Source organism: Ailuropoda melanoleuca, chromosome X (assembly GCF_002007445.2).
Source record: "Ailuropoda melanoleuca isolate Jingjing chromosome X, ASM200744v2, whole genome shotgun sequence".
NCBI classification, from domain to species: Eukaryota; Metazoa; Chordata; class Mammalia; order Carnivora; family Ursidae; genus Ailuropoda; species Ailuropoda melanoleuca.
The window spans coordinates 95940887-95956426 of record NC_048238.1 but is presented as its reverse complement, the minus strand read 5'-3'; the positions used below and the strand labels follow the sequence as shown (position 1 = coordinate 95956426).

Below are 15540 nucleotides of genomic sequence, written 5' to 3'. Positions count from 1 at the left end.
CCTGCCTTCTTCTTCTTCGCCTTCTTCTTCTTCTTCTTTTATTTTTAAGATTTATTTATTTGTTTGAGAGAGAGAAAGTGCTTGGTAGGGAGGGGCAGAGGGAGAGGGAGAGAGAATCCTAAGCAGACTCCCCTGCTGAGCACAGAGCCTGATGCAGGGCTCGATCCCATGACTCTGAGATCGTGACCTGAGCTGAAACCAAGAGTTGGGTGCCCAACTGACTGCGCCTCCCGGGAGCCCCGAGGCCCTGCCTTCTTAGGTTTCAAGTCTTGTAACACCTCAGACCACCATTGCTTTCCCTGCCACGGGTTCCAGCACATGAATAAGGGCACCACTAGGAATCACAGTTCATGGAAAACGAAAGGGTTTTCTATTCCAGGTCTATTGATAGAGACACTCACCTATCTAATAAATCCACTCTCACTAACTGAATTTCAAGATAGCGGCATCCTTGACCAGGCACATTCGTCAGTGGAAGGAAATTGGATTGCATGTGTTATTTAAGAGCCTCAAAGTCCTGGGCAGGCTACAGAGCTCTAAGCTGCTTCTTGAGAGGCTGGTGCGTCTTTAGGAAGTGCAGCCGTAGAGTGAGACCCAGGTCTCCGGGCATCACCCGATGTTGCCTGAGTGTGAAGCTGAAAGGACCCCTCTAACATGAATACTGTGTCTCTTTGTAAATTATGTGTTTTTCTTTTCGTGGCCACCTCTCAAAATGAGCTCATAATATTCACCTATGGCTCACACAGTGTGGAGGTGAAAGCTGTGGAGAGAAGAGCCCAAAGGGGGGGGGGTCAACATTTGACAAATGCTTTGTATATGAGAAGAATTTGCTTCATGGTAGATTTGTGGAAGAAAATACAGCCCATCTGATAAGATGTGGCAGATTTCTGATGGGGGGGTGGGGGCGTTGGCAGGACACCATTGTTTGCCCCTTACCCCACACAGAGCCTTGGGAAGTCTGCCCGATAATGCCACATTGGGTGGCTTGGGAAGAAAGGTCACACTGGCTACATTCTCATTTGTTCTTAACCTTCCTACTTTTGCGTCAGCTGCACCCCCTTTCCAGTAGGGTGGGAGGAGAGTTAGAAACTTTAAAGCCTTGCTGGGGCCCAATTAGCATTCAGGGATACAAAGGGCAGACTTTCAATGGGGAGGCAGGTTTCACAGCTGTGGTTTGTGAGTAGACAAGCTACTATGAAAGATGTGTGAACGATTTTGATTTCCATGCTGGCTTTGGAACAGGTGTCAGTCAAGAGAATGGGCCTCGTGCTCCCGAATGTGCTAAGAACACTTTGATCCTGGTGAAATAGATTCTCACACTGATGCACGTTCACGGAGTAATAAATAGAGATTTATGGAGCGGAGATCAAGGTTTGGTTCCACGAGTATTCACCAGTTGTGTGACAAAGTAAACATGTATATTTCTATGAGCATAATTTTAGGATGCATGGTCTGCCCTCAGTTATTCGTATCTGCCTTGTAAACTTTGGAAGTGATTGGAGCTGAACTCCCCAGTCTAGCCAGGCAGCCCCCTCGCCTAAAGCACCATCAATTCGGCTAAACTCAGACAATACAGATTCTTCATTTGAAGTTATTATCAGACCGAGTCAAAGAGTATTTCATAAACACATCTGCAAAATTCAATATCATACATTCCACAGGCAAATGGAATATTTCAAAGCGTCTGCAACTTTTATTTCGTTCCCGTTAAGATCTACTACTGAGAATAGCTGGTCTGAATATCAGACAATAGGTGCCATCTTTCATCAGTGGAGCTGATGACACTACTGACTCTAGATTCTTCTTTTCTAATTCAAGAATTGATTTATGTATGGAAAACTTTCCAAAGCTCTACAAACCAAATGCCATTTTTGCTTTTAGAAAGACCTAGATAGCTTCATAAATGTTTTCGGGGCCATCTTGGGAAATCCAGAAACGGATGACCACGTGCAGCCCGTGGCCTGTCAGTAAAATGGCATGCCAGACCTGATACTAGGGGTCTCCTTCAATTCATTTCAATTAATTTGCCTTTACTGCATGCCTAACAGCGTGCAGAATTCAGTCAGAATTCCATGGAGGTACAGAAGTACCAAAGATATAACCTCTGTCTTCATCAGGTATTTCTAATATTTTCCCTAAAGTATACAATCTCTGTATTCACCTTGGCTATGTTGGCTATGTTTTTGAGGACTGGGAGTTCCTTTTTTAAAAAAAGAGAGAGAGAGAGAGTATAAGCAACTGGAAACCAAGCATCATCTTCTAGGGAGGTGATATTGTTTAAGCTTTCAAGTCAGATAATGAATCCACCGTGTATTTGCCACAGGCAAATAACTTAACCTCCCCAAACCTCAGTTTCTTCACCTATAAAATGGGGGTGATAACATTTAGCTTAGTGTCTGACATTAGGGAGATGTGTTAATACCTACTTCTTCATATAGAATATATATACTATATAGACTATAATACATATTCCTTTATCTTCATTTTAGACTTTTGTCTGAAAGCGCAAAAACAGAAATCTGCAAGTAATTGAACTGGATCATTTAGAATTGAGATAAGAAAGCTGATGCCATCTTTTAATCATTGCCATGTGGAGTGTAAGAGAACTAAGCTTTGGAGGGAGGCATCCGACAAATACTTTGGAATGAACAAGTGAATGGCTAGAGAAAGGAAGGAAGGAGCAAGAGGAAGGAAGGGCAGAGGGAGGGAAAGAGCGAGGGAGGAGAGAAGGTAGGCTTTCTGGAGTACCTGTGTTCTTCAGTACTCTCGGTCCTGGCCTTATTCAATGATGCGTGATTCAGAGCTGATGACACTGGCTATCGATTAGTTGGCTTGCCTTCTTCCTTCCCTCAGGGGTTTTTACGAAAGTCAGATGAGCAATTACATGGACATTTTTCCGAATGCTCTACCCTGGGTCTCATAACAAAACTCTCCATACGGGAGGCTGCTCCATCAACAGGCTACTCCACGCATCTCTTACACCCCCTCATCTCCCGCACCGGTTCTTCCTAAACTTTGTAATTCCCATTTGTGAACTTCTTCATTCGTATAAATACCAAGGGCCATTGACAGGTATCAATAGCCGAAGTCTTGTGTAGAGGGTCCTCTCAAATGTGCAGTTCGCTGCAGAGAAAAAGCACTTTTCATCTTAGGAAACCTTTGAATAGGCTGTGCTCAGAGTCCCTACTGCCACAGTCTTCAGCCTTCTTTTCCACAGATGGCTCTTTGCCTTAAAAGCGTATCACCTTTTAATAGCTTCGTTCTGCTCTTTAAAAAGAAATTGGGGAAGAAATTGAAGTGCATTTCAGAATTTGTTTCTACCATTGTATCTGTGAAAGTATCATATAATTATATTCCATTTCTTTTTCAGATTGGCAAGTTATGCGCCCATTCTCAACAACGCCAATATAGATCTGCTTATTATCCTGAAGATCTGTTTATTGACAAGAAGGTATTAAAAGTTGCTCATGTAGAACATGAAGAAACCTTATCCAGCCGACGAAGGTGAGAGGGTTTTTTTTTTTTTCTCTATTTCAGCATACAATTAGCAATTGTGTTGTCAGGTCAAAAACCTTTGGAGTGAAACTTCTTAAATACACATTATTTAGTTATTTTGAGTCGAGTCTGATTAATTAAATTCTACCATTTGTCAGTGCTAAAGAAAAAAGAAATCGTGTTATGTCTAAGCCATATTTAAATGGAAAGTGGCCGTATGTGAATATCCAACCCAGCAACACAGGGTGGAACGGACTTCTCTACTCAAGGTATTTATTGATTAAACAAAATATTTTCTGTTTATGATCTGGTCTCACAATTTATGGCTTCGCTTGTGACCTTCCCATTATTAACAGTGAGTCCAGGTCAAGTTCACCAGAGGGAAACTGGCAAGACACACTCACATGTATACACATACTCCACGTGCTATACACTCTTGTAAGTATATGAAATGAAGGATTCAGTTTCTGTTTCTTAAGACAGCAGTCAAGAGACTAAATTAAAGTTTGTTTCTGATTCTCTTCATTCCTCCTCCCCTCATCCAGATGACCTCTTTCCCTGTTCTAGTTTCACGGTTACAAATAAGGGGTAGACATTAGCTGGAAATCCCAACACAAATGTAGGAAGGGTGCCTTCCCAAAAGGACTGCACATGTCCCCAAGCCTGCCACTGGCTCAAGAACAGCCAGACATGAGCCCTGCTTCCTGATGACTTTGAGGGAATTGGGAGAGACTGGACTACAGATGGAAAATTAACAGATGAAATCAGCAACATCTCAGATGTAGGCTAAATTATGCCATTCATATCCATTTATTACAAGAGGTTTTTGAGGTGAAGTGAGAGAAGGCAGTAAGGCTGCTTGAGAGGCCTCCAAAGCAGCATTTCAGGAAGTCTGATTTTCTACTCTTCTGTTGACTTCCAACCCGAATGGATTTCTAGTTTCCCTGTAGCAACAGTTTTAAAGTGTGACTCAAGGACCCAGGAAGTCCCAGAGACCATTTTCAGGGAGTCTGTGAGATGTTCCTTTTGCTAACTACATATCCATGTGAACCTGTGTTTTATTTATATACTTCAACCAAAACAACACATTGCAACAGATTGAACGCAGAAGCCAATGGGAGATTTCAGCTGTCTCCTATGAAGCCAGGCCAAAGATATTTTGTAAAAATGCAAAAACAATATCACTTCTCACTATTTTTTTCATAAAAATAGTATTTATGTTAACACATAATGGCTCATTGTTAGTTTAAAATTAATAAGTAAATAATTTTTCCCCTGAGTTTTAATTTCTAAAGCAGTTAAGTATCAAAGGATATATATCATACAAACAAAAGCTCTTTGGGGCCCTCAGTCATTTTTTTTAAAGATTTTATTTATTTATTTGACAGAGATAGAGACAGCCAGTGAGAGAGGGAACACAAGCAGGGGGAGTGGGAAAGGAAGAAGCAGGCTCCTAGTGGAGAAGCCTGATGCGGGGCTCGATCCCAGAATGCTGGGGTCATGCCCTGAGCTGAAGGCAGACGCTTAACGACTGTGCCACCCAGGCGCCCCCCCCAGTCATTTTTAAGAGTATAAAGGGGTTGTATTAGTTACCCGCTGCTACATAACAAATTACCCCAAAACATAGTGACTTAAAACAACCAACATTTATTATCTCACAGTTTCTGTCAGGCATTCAGGAGCAGCTTAGCTGGGTGGTTGTCAGGCTTTAAAGAAGTTTCGGTTGGTTTCTGGGGCTGTAGTCATCTAAAATGTAGATCTACTCTCAAAGCGGCTCACTTAGCAAGTTAGTGCTGGTTGTTGAAAGGAGGCCTCAGGCGCTCACCACGCGTCCCCACAACACTACATGGCTGCTGGCTTCCCCAGAATATGCGCTCTGTGGAGGACAGCAAGGAGCAAGCTGTGATGTCTTTTCTGACCTAGTCTGGGAAGTGACATACTGTCAATTCTGACATCAAGTTGTTAGAAGTGAGTTCCCAATTCTAGTCCACACTCAAGGGGAGGGAAATGAAATTCTGCCTCTAGAAGGAAGGAGCATCAAAGAATTTGTGGATGTATTTACAAACTGCCACAGGGGTCCTGGCACCAAGATAGAGAACCATTTCCCTGTAGTATAGGGGATATTTGGAAAGTTTTTGTTATTCTCGGAAGACAAAATCTGGTCATTTCTCCAGACCTTCTTTAACCACTGACTTTCCTTTGTCTGTTGTTCTCCATTTTTTTCACGCTTTGTCCAGACCACCTGAGAAATTAACCTCAATCATTGATCTTTAACTAGGGGAAACCCCTTGCATATTGCACTGAAGTTAATAATTTACATTTATATTGTACTATTATAATATATAACACATTACATATTAATATTAATTAATAATGAAGAATAGATATACAATGAATTACTAATACATCAATATTTATAATTATATAGTTTGTAATTACACTATTTATAAATAACATACAAAAATAAAATAAAATATAAATGTATTATATTATATTATACTACATAATTATTAGTTAAAAATTAATAAGAGGGGCACCTGGCTGGCTCAGTCAGGGGAGCATGCAACTCTTGATCTCGGGGTTGTGAGCTCGAGCCCCACATTGGGTGTAGAAATTACTTGAAAATAAAATCTTAAAAAACTTTTTATTTTTTTTAAAGATTTTATTTATTTATTTGAAAAAGAGAGAGAGAGACAGCCAGCGAGAGAGGGACCACAAGCAGGGGGAGTGGGAGAGGAAGAAGCAGGCTCCCAGCAGAGGAGCCCAATGTGGAGCTCGATCCCAGATGCCAGGATCACGCCCTGAGCTGAAGGCAGACGCTTAATGACTGAGCCACCCAGGCGCCCCCTGAAAAAACTTTTTAAAATAAAATAAAATAAAATTAATAAGTGGAATGTTTAAATTATAAATTACACTTATATATTATAAATGTAATATGATGTAATATATTTATATCATATTATACAATAATATGTATTTTTATATCTATTGCTTTATTCAACTCTGCAGAAATTTAGGAAATACCTAGTATGTGCCAGGCTGTGTCCTGGGTATCAAAAATCAAGACACAGTCTCAGCTCTCCAAAGCAGTCTAATGTGGAAATAGACTTAAATGCAAATAATTCCAGAACAATTTTATAAGGGCAAAGAGTGTCCAGAATCTATCCCTAGAGGCAGCCCACAGGAGGAGTGAGAGCCTCTGCCCAGGGAGTTAGAGCAGGCCTTCACAGAGCAGGTGGTGTATGAATTTGTAACAGAATCACGTGCAGAGCTTTTTCAAACGAAACGCACCACCCCAGTCCCATTTTGAGACTACCCTGCCAACCTAGACACATTTATGAGTAAGTAGGAGGCCTTACTTTATCAAGGCCCTGCTGCCATGGCCTCTGTCTTGGGCTCTTGTGGGACCCACTCCCTATTGCCTTACCAGTGAGGGCTCTACGGTGTTCAAATCCTCCAGGGAAAAAAGAAACCGATGAATGGGTTCTCGGCTGGGCACCCAGATTGGCACTTTGTTTAGATTACTTTCTGAACTTGCTGCTAAGCCCCAAAGAAAAGAAATGATAATAAGAAAAACTACAGAGGCTGTAGGCTTGAGTAAGGGATGGTCAAGCAGGGCTCCTTTGGGTGTTGGGAACACGAGCCCGCCCCCTGATGCTTCTAGTCTTTTGCAAACTGGAGCCTTAGCGTCCAAGTCATTCCTCCTGAAATCTCTTGCAGAATAAGAAAGTGAAACAACAGGAGAGTGTCTGATTTCATTTAACTCCCTCCAATAGGCATTGTAAACCCTCTTAGGGAGAGGGGGACTCGAGGATTAAGATGATCTCTTGCCCATGCCCTGGCCCCCGCAATCTGATGTTATTAGGAGGGCTTGGTTTGGGAGAGTGTTAGTACCTCTATACATTTCTCGGTATGTCCTGCACAGCATTTCACACTGTCCAGAAAAATATGTGTGCCTCCAGCACCCCTCACACCATGTCCAAGCTCCATCCTCCGTGGTTAAAAATATGATAATTGGAAAGGAACCCTATGGTAGCTTTTCATCTGTGGAGGTTGGGAGCAAGCTGTCTGAATCTGATTATGAGTTGAAAAGCCCTTCGCCTTATTAAAATAACAACACACAAAGAAATGCAGGATCCCTTTGGGAGCATTCAGAAGTCATCTGTTTGTTTTGTCTGCCCCCAACTGGGTAGTTTGCAACACGCAACTAATCTTAGAAATAGCTTAGTTCAATTTAAAGGCGATTTAATACTCAACCGGTGGCCTGCGTATGGGAGTCAGTGTTCCGTTAAGGTAGAAATATTGAAAATATCTGTCATCAGATTTAAAACAGGGTAGGACAAGATGCACAAGTAAGCAAACAGAATAGAGGCAATGCGATTTCCATAGCCCTTGCCAGCGCTCATGTCTTCAGCATTTCTCAGTGGCAGCCTCTCCCTCCTGACCGGCTCCTTCACCGCTTCCCATATGATACTGTTTACCTTGTCATTCGAGCAGCCCCCTAAAGTTTGGTGGAATGCGTGAGCGCTGTCCTTTTTCTAAGCCCCACACCTCAGTCGAATAGTCCAGAATAGTCCATCGTGGCCCAACTGCTAACGTGTGAGAAAGTGGCTCAGTCCCTCCACCCCTGTGAAATTGCATCTGTGTGTCCCACCCTTCCCCTTCCTGCGCTGCTCCTCCTCCCCTCCCCCCTCTGACTTGGTCTAAAGGGGCAATGGATTAGGTGACACTAGTAAATGACCTAGAAAGAAAAGAACAAAAGCCGATCTCAGCTCCCTGGTCCAAAATCAATGCTCACTCCCACTCCCTCTCAGACTGCTGGTCTGGTTTGGCTAGGCAGCTTTGTAAGCTCCGTGGTGCCTTCCACCCTCCGAACAAAACAACAAAGTATGTCGTGAATGAATCAACGAGTTTCGGGTTGGTACAAGTCATTCTGCCCTAAATAGGCCTCTACTACTTTCACCATTTGTCAACACCATCTATATGCTAAGCGTTGTGTACAGATCAGGCTCTGATGAATAGAAAGAGCCCCTCGCCTAGTTAGGGGGAGACACCCACAAATAAATAATTTTCAAACACAGGGGGCAAGTGTCATCGCAGAGCTGTGTTCAAAAGGGTGGCGGCACCGTGGCTGGGGAAGGTAGCAGCTCTTAGAAAAGGGAACTCTTGAGGCCGGTGTTGGCGGAAGATGAGAAACTCAACAGGTGGAGGAGAGAAGAGACGGTGTTCAAGGCAAAGGGAACAGCATGAGAAAAAAGTACGGGCAACTCTTTGGAATGGCAGAAAATTAGAGTTTGGGATCAGACGGTGGAAGTTTCCCTGCCGCAGAGAAACGGGTTTACCTGATCCTGCTTCATTCCCGTTCTAATGATTGCAGGTTATTTGCTTTTCTGAGTTTTCAGTTCTTTTTTTTTTTTTAAATAATGAGCTCCTATTACTTTATATTAAGAAAAAAAAGAACCTTAATGATAAAGGAGGAAAGTTCAGGATCTGCAGTTGGGGATGAAAAGCCGTTTTTACTCGTAGTGGTTTCCAATTAGTGCTGCTTTGAGGCCTGCCGCAAGAAAGCCAAGGGAATCCCCTCCCCCATGCCCCAGGAAGGGGGCGCTCCTCTTGGGGACGGTGGGAGCCCTCCAGGGGAGATCACGTGCACCCAGCCGCAATATTTCAAAATGGCTCGTGCATGCAAAGGGGCCCTGTCCTTTAGTTCCACATTTAACCCATTGAATAGAAAGCTCTATGAAGAGACCTTTTTTTTTTTCCCTGAGCAGACTGCCATAAGCAAGTGTTGGGTTTGACCTAAGTGAGAGCCCTAGGCTCTACTATTTATATGTCAAGTGGTATGTGTGGCATGCGCCTATTAGAATAAAATGGAATGGGAATCAAAGAACATTCCCTTCAATCAAATTGTTTTTCCCATCCCGGGCAACTAATTGTCCAAACGTTCGTTCTATCCCTTTTTTTTTTTTTCCTAGAGACAATTCTGTCGAGCAGACTGCCTTAGTTCATGGGTGGAGGTTCTTTTGTTGTCTGTCACGGGCTACTAGCACAAAGAAAAGAAATCTGGACTGAGTCCTACATGGGTAATTAATATGTCACCTAATTTCCTTGCAGGTATCTTTCTTTAAAGAGAGAAATGGAAATATTCACCTTGCCTCCTTTTAAGATTATAAGCAGAGGGATAGGAGGCTTTATTTAAGGAAAGATAAAAGCAAAAGACCCTCCCTCCATTGCCAGGCCAGACGGGGTTTAGGAGTGAGTGACAAAGAAGAGGGGAAATGAGAGAGGCCCAGTAAACTCGGTAGGAGGTAAACTGCGCCTGTCACACTCCGCTGCTCTCAGGGCTGTGGTGTCCGAGGACATTATCACCTGTTGTCGCTCTCTTTTGAAAAGCTCATTAACTCTCCAGCAGTTTCGAAAGGCTTTCTTCTAGCCTGCAAAATAGGGCAGTCTGGATTTATTTTCAAAACTCCAACTTTCTCTTGGAGACCAAGGTCTAGCTTCCCTCCCACTGTCTGTGGAAGGTTTTACGTGAAGGTATGGCCAGCCCTGTGGCACCAGTTTGCGGAGAGCCCCGCTCTCTCTTCTCCCAAACGTGGGGACTGCCTCACCCCCAGAGGCACCGAAAGTTCTTTGAGAACCTGTATTCGCTTCATTATTCTCAGGTGCTTTTCTAATCAAACACATGCTGGATTCTAATGCGAATAATGTACACTGAGAACGGAAAAGAATTCCGTGAACTTGCCTATCAAGAAGGATAGGTTTTAGAGGAATAAACATAAAAGCCTACTGGAGAGACAAGTCTAGAAGGAAATCTATCCAAATATTCACAGTGATTATCTCTGGCTGGTAGGACGATGAATAGGGTTTTTTTTTTCCTCCTTCTACCTTTCTGTATTTTCTAAATTCTCCATAGTGAGCATACATTTCTTTTACAAGGAGAAAGAAAACCAACAGGCCTTATTTTAAAGGATGAAGGAAGAAATAGATTTTAATCATTGTGTGCAGCTCTTGAAAATTTCTTTTCTCACTCCTCGCCCACGCTTTTAGTTCACATCGAGCCACATCTGGCCCTCTTGACCGTCTCCGTCCATTGCTCCAACAGACATCCCCTTGTCCTAGTAGACGAGCCTCTCTTCCTCTGAGATGTATCTCACCCCCTTCTCTACCCTTTTTTGGGGTTATATCTCAATAAAGCTGGTATAATACACCATTCATCCATTTAAAGCATGTAATTCAAGTGTTTTTAGTATAGTCACAGACTTGTGCACCCATCACCACCATCAATTTCAGAACATTTTCAGCACCTCAAGAAGTCCCATGCCCTTTAGCTATCATTCCTCAACCCTCTTCTCCGCCTCCCCAAGCCCTAAGCAACCACTAATCTACTTTCTGTCTCTACAGATTTGCCTATTCTGAACATTTCTATTCCTGTTTAAGGCCAAATAATATTCCATTGTATGGACTGTGTATTTGTTATCCCTTCATCAGTTGATGGACATCTGTCTTGTTCCAACCTTTTGGCTATTGTTAATGACACTGCCAGGAGCATGCACATACACGTACCTCTTTGAGTTCTCATTTGTAGTTCTTTGGGCCATATACTAGCAGTGGAATTGCGGGGCCATATGGTAACTCCTATACTTGACTTTGTAAGGAGTCACCAAACTTTTCCACAGCAGCTGCGCCATTTTGCATTCCCACCAACAATGTGAAGTTTCCACTTCCTCCACATCTTCAGCAACACTTGTTGTTGCCTGTCTTTTTTATTTTATTTTATTTTATTTTATTTTATTTTATTTTATTTTATTTTATTTATTTTATTTTATTTTTTGGAGTTTTTTACTATAGTCATCCTAGTGGGTGTGAAGTGATATCTTACTCTGGTTTTGATTTGCATTTCTCTGATGACTAATTGACATTTAACTGGACTTCCTCTTGGCCCTCCACATCCGATTCTTTTTTTTTTTTTAAAGACTTTATTTATTTATTTGACAGAGATAGAGACAGCCAGTGAGAGAGGGAATACAAGCAGGGGGAGTGGGAGAGTTAGAAGCAGGCTCATAGCAGAGGAGCCTGATGTGGGGCTCGATCCCATAACACCGGGATCATGCCCTGAGCCGAAGGCAGACGCCCAACCGCTGTGCCACCCAGGTGCCCCCTCCACATCCGATTCTTACACACACAGATCCCTCTGAAGGCCACCACCGTCTTACCCGGCAAAGACCATTCAAACTGCTCTACCAGATTAGCCCAGGGGATTACCCAGCCCTGTAGCTAGCTCGTCTTTGAAAAAGAATACCAGGAAAAATAGGTGGGGAGAGAACATGGTTGTGCTTATTAATACCCACCTCAAACGATGAAAGACTTATCCATCTTGCACATAGAAAATAGTTACCTGGAACTTGAAAAAAAAACCTTAATTATCTTGCATACTATCTGAAATATAATATATATTTCATTAAATATTCGTATTCTACTGGCTTATAATAATGGTAATATTGACCATGATTGATGTCATGGGGGGTTACTTTGTGCCAGGGACTACGCTGAACACTTTTCGTGCATTTTCTCAATCATCATAGAGACCTATCATTAGCTTCATTTTACAGTCAGGGAAACTAAGGCCCAGAGGAGTATAGAATTTGCCTAAGGTTTCACCGCCAAGTAAGTGAGGGAATAGCGGGTATTTGACACTTACGTGGGTCAGACTCCAAAATCAGTGCTCTTACCTACTACTCCTAACAGGTTTAAAGGGGCTGTTTGGAGACTCCAGCTGTTTGGAGACTCCAGCCATCATTATACTGTGGTTGCTAAATGAAACTGTGTCCTGAATTCAAAACAATCCAGAAGCCAATTTTTCAAACACAGTCTCTTCCTAGGTCCATCCTGTATGTCCTGTGGTGGTAAAGACTACTCTATGACATAGGGTGGCCTTTTATGTCCCCAAGTTACCTTGCTCAAGTTTTAAAGAGATTCCCCCGAGTTCTAGACTTTGATGACCCAGATTGTGTTCACATTATTCACATTCTTCGCAGTTTTTCTTAGATGTTTATCTTGACCCCCCCCCCCAAGTAATATCCTTCCATACTAAAGTGAGAGGTCTTATGTTTACGGCAGGCCGCTCATCCCCTTCACATTTTGACGGACCCTTTCTGAATCTTCCCCAGCTTGCAAGGGTTCAGGGGCTGGGAGGAGTTCAGAGTGGCTTTGCTTTTGTTTTGTTTTGTTTGGGGTTGTTTTTTTTTTTTTGGTTTTTTGTCTCTTTTAACTTCTAGGGAAGTCAAATTGGAAAGCTTTGCCATGAGTTCAATTTTTCTTGCCATGTGCTATCTTAGGGTTCCGAGGTAGGAGGAGGCCTAAGGGAAACTCTTTCATTAAAGAGCAGGCCGTCGCCTCCCATAGACTAATGGCCATATTCCATTTCCTCCTGGAGTGGGGGGAATTACTCAGCCTCAGCCTTTCCTCTTTCAGTTCCCACTCTTGGGAACTGTATTATTACCTTGTAAAACAGAGCATCTCTCCTATTAGCGTTAATTGAACCCATCTTTTTCCTGTTAGAAACTATAATGTTGACTTTTATTTTCGGAGCCCTGGATTGAGCCTCTTCACTTTGGAGGCTGACGGAGCTCAGCCACCAGCAGTAGGCTGGAAGGGGCTTTGACCGTGGCAGGAAGCAACTGTTGGGGTGTCGGGAGTTACAGATATCCCAATAACCTTTCTTGAGTTGTTCTGTCCATCACCCTGGCTTTACTGTGACCCGAGCTTTTGTGAAGATGTGCTGAATATTATAAGTGCTCTCCCTCTTCTGTTGAAATGAATCGTTTTATGGTAATAAAGTGGAAAAAATGCAAGAAAATAATTTCCACCAGGCTTCCTCTTTTGGCCAGATCGGAAAACAACCCCCAGAAGGCTTTTCTGGGCTCAGGACTCCCACCAGTGTCCAAATGAGATTCAGGCCTCTGGCTCCCCCAGAGGCCTATATATCAGGCCAATCCATTCTTAGCCTGGAGACAGTATTGAATAATTACTCCACTGCCAGCAAATTCCCTGGCCGGAGTCTCCAAAAACTTAGTAGAGACTTAAGATAGACTTGGTTATGAAGAACGCTTTAACTTACTTTCTTTAGAAAAATAAAGAGTATTTTATTTGTGTTTGTTTGCCTTCGGACATCTGTTGTATAGATATTTTAATGTTTCTTTATAAACATACCCACTTCTCTCCAGTCTATAGTGTCTTATTTTGTGTGTCCATGTACATCTGAAACAAGAAATTTTGCTGGGTATTTATGTGTGTGTGTGTTTATATCTATTTGCATATGTAATATGCTTGCTCGCTTCTTCTCTCTCTCTCTCTCTCTTGCTCTCACTCTCTCTCTCCCCCCCCCACATTTGTCTTATATGTAACATAAAAGCCAAAGCAAATAAATAATGAAGTATACTAGGATCCACCCCCTCCGGCCTCCCACCCCCCCCATAGTTACCGCAATATACAGACAAAGAACAAAGAAACCTTCTTCCTCTAGCAGATGTGAGTTCCTCTGACTATATTGTCAGGAGAATTTCATAGAGCGTACACTGCTCTGAGCACCCTGTAATTCTGATCTGCAACTATTAGCCCGAGCCTATATGGAAAGGGGCCATCTCTAGGGTAATAGCATTGTAAATTACAATCAATGCACTCAATTACACCCAGAAACCAAAAGATACGTAGTGCTCCAGTGTGCCTTGTAATCAGTACCTTTGAGAATGTAGGTAACAGCATTCTGAACAAAAAATGGAAGCCGAACGTGTAAGAAAATGAATGTTAGAATTAAATCATCCTTCTGATAGGAGCAACACCTTATATGGAAAGCAACTTTTTTTTCCTCTAATATCATTTTATTGATTAAAAAAAAACTGAATTGTGGCCTTGTAGCCAAGAATGTCTTTAAAAATCATTTATTGCTCTAATCAGCCTGGCAGAGCCTTTCTGTCATGCTGATAAGGAAATTAAACTTTTCTCATACTGGGTTTACTTGCCTCTTATGCACAGATGCTTTCTTTTTCTTTCAGGGAACTAATTCAGAAGCTGAAATCTTTCATCAGCTTCTACAGTGCTTTGCCTGGCTACGTCTGCAGCCATAGCCCTGTGGCCGAAAACGACACTCTTTGCTGGAATGGACAAGAACTCGTGGAGAGGTAACTTTTTTTGAATGTGAAATATAACAGTATTTGAGAAATACTCATCATATGTCCATCTCAAGGTTAGTTATGTCTTCTCTCTGCCTTCATTAACTTCAAAAGACACATTCTAGAAACAACATACATGTGAGCATCTGTGACATGCTTCTTCCATCTCTGCATTATGTGGATCCTTATTTAGTTATTGGCTTGAAGAAATCATATACACATTAATAGCTATCGTTTAGTAAGAGTTAACTATGTATGAAGCACCACGCTAAGTGCTTGTCCGTATTAACTCTTTTTATCCTTACACCCACCTTCAGAGGTAAATGCCATTATTTTTCCCCATTCTATAGATGAAGATGGAGGAGAGAAGAATGGGGAGGGAAAAAGGAGTACCGTTTCACTGAGCAATATTGCTGAAATGGTTGATCACTGAGTGTTAGTGTAATCTGTGCTAACATTTGTCATCTGTGAAGAATTTGCTCATCACTGGAAAGGAAATAATCTATATTCATTTATTCAGTAAATATTTACTGAGCACCTTCTAAGCGCCAGTCATGTCGAAGTGAACAAAACAGGCAAAATTTCCTGTCTTGCCGGAACTCTCATTCTAGTGGGCTAATGGCACTCGTAATCGCCATTGCTTCCCATGTGTAAGGAGTAGTTTGGGATTATGGAACGAAATCAGGAAGGTAGAATGCTTCGGAAATCACAGGGAGCTGATGAGTAGGCTTCCAAAGCTATTTGTCCAAGTGGTAGCGTCTTGAACTTGATACTTGAACTCGAGTTCTGAATCTTTTACTAATGAGTCACTTAACCTAGGGCAAGTGACTTAATCTCTCTGGGCCATGGTTTCCCCATCTGAAAAGTGAGATGG

At 42.3% G+C, this 15540-nt stretch overlaps 1 protein-coding gene across 1 annotated transcript in view; it reads left to right on the top strand.

Annotated features, from left to right (window-relative positions):
• Positions 1 to 15540, top strand: part of GPC3 (glypican 3) — a 404167-nt gene that overhangs the window by 264326 nt on the left and 124301 nt on the right. The window contains exons 4-5 of the mRNA XM_002918749.4: positions 3371 to 3504; positions 14550 to 14675. Coding sequence (XP_002918795.1) covers positions 3371 to 3504; positions 14550 to 14675 — 260 coding nt within the window. The remainder of the gene's footprint in view (positions 1 to 3370; positions 3505 to 14549; positions 14676 to 15540) is intronic.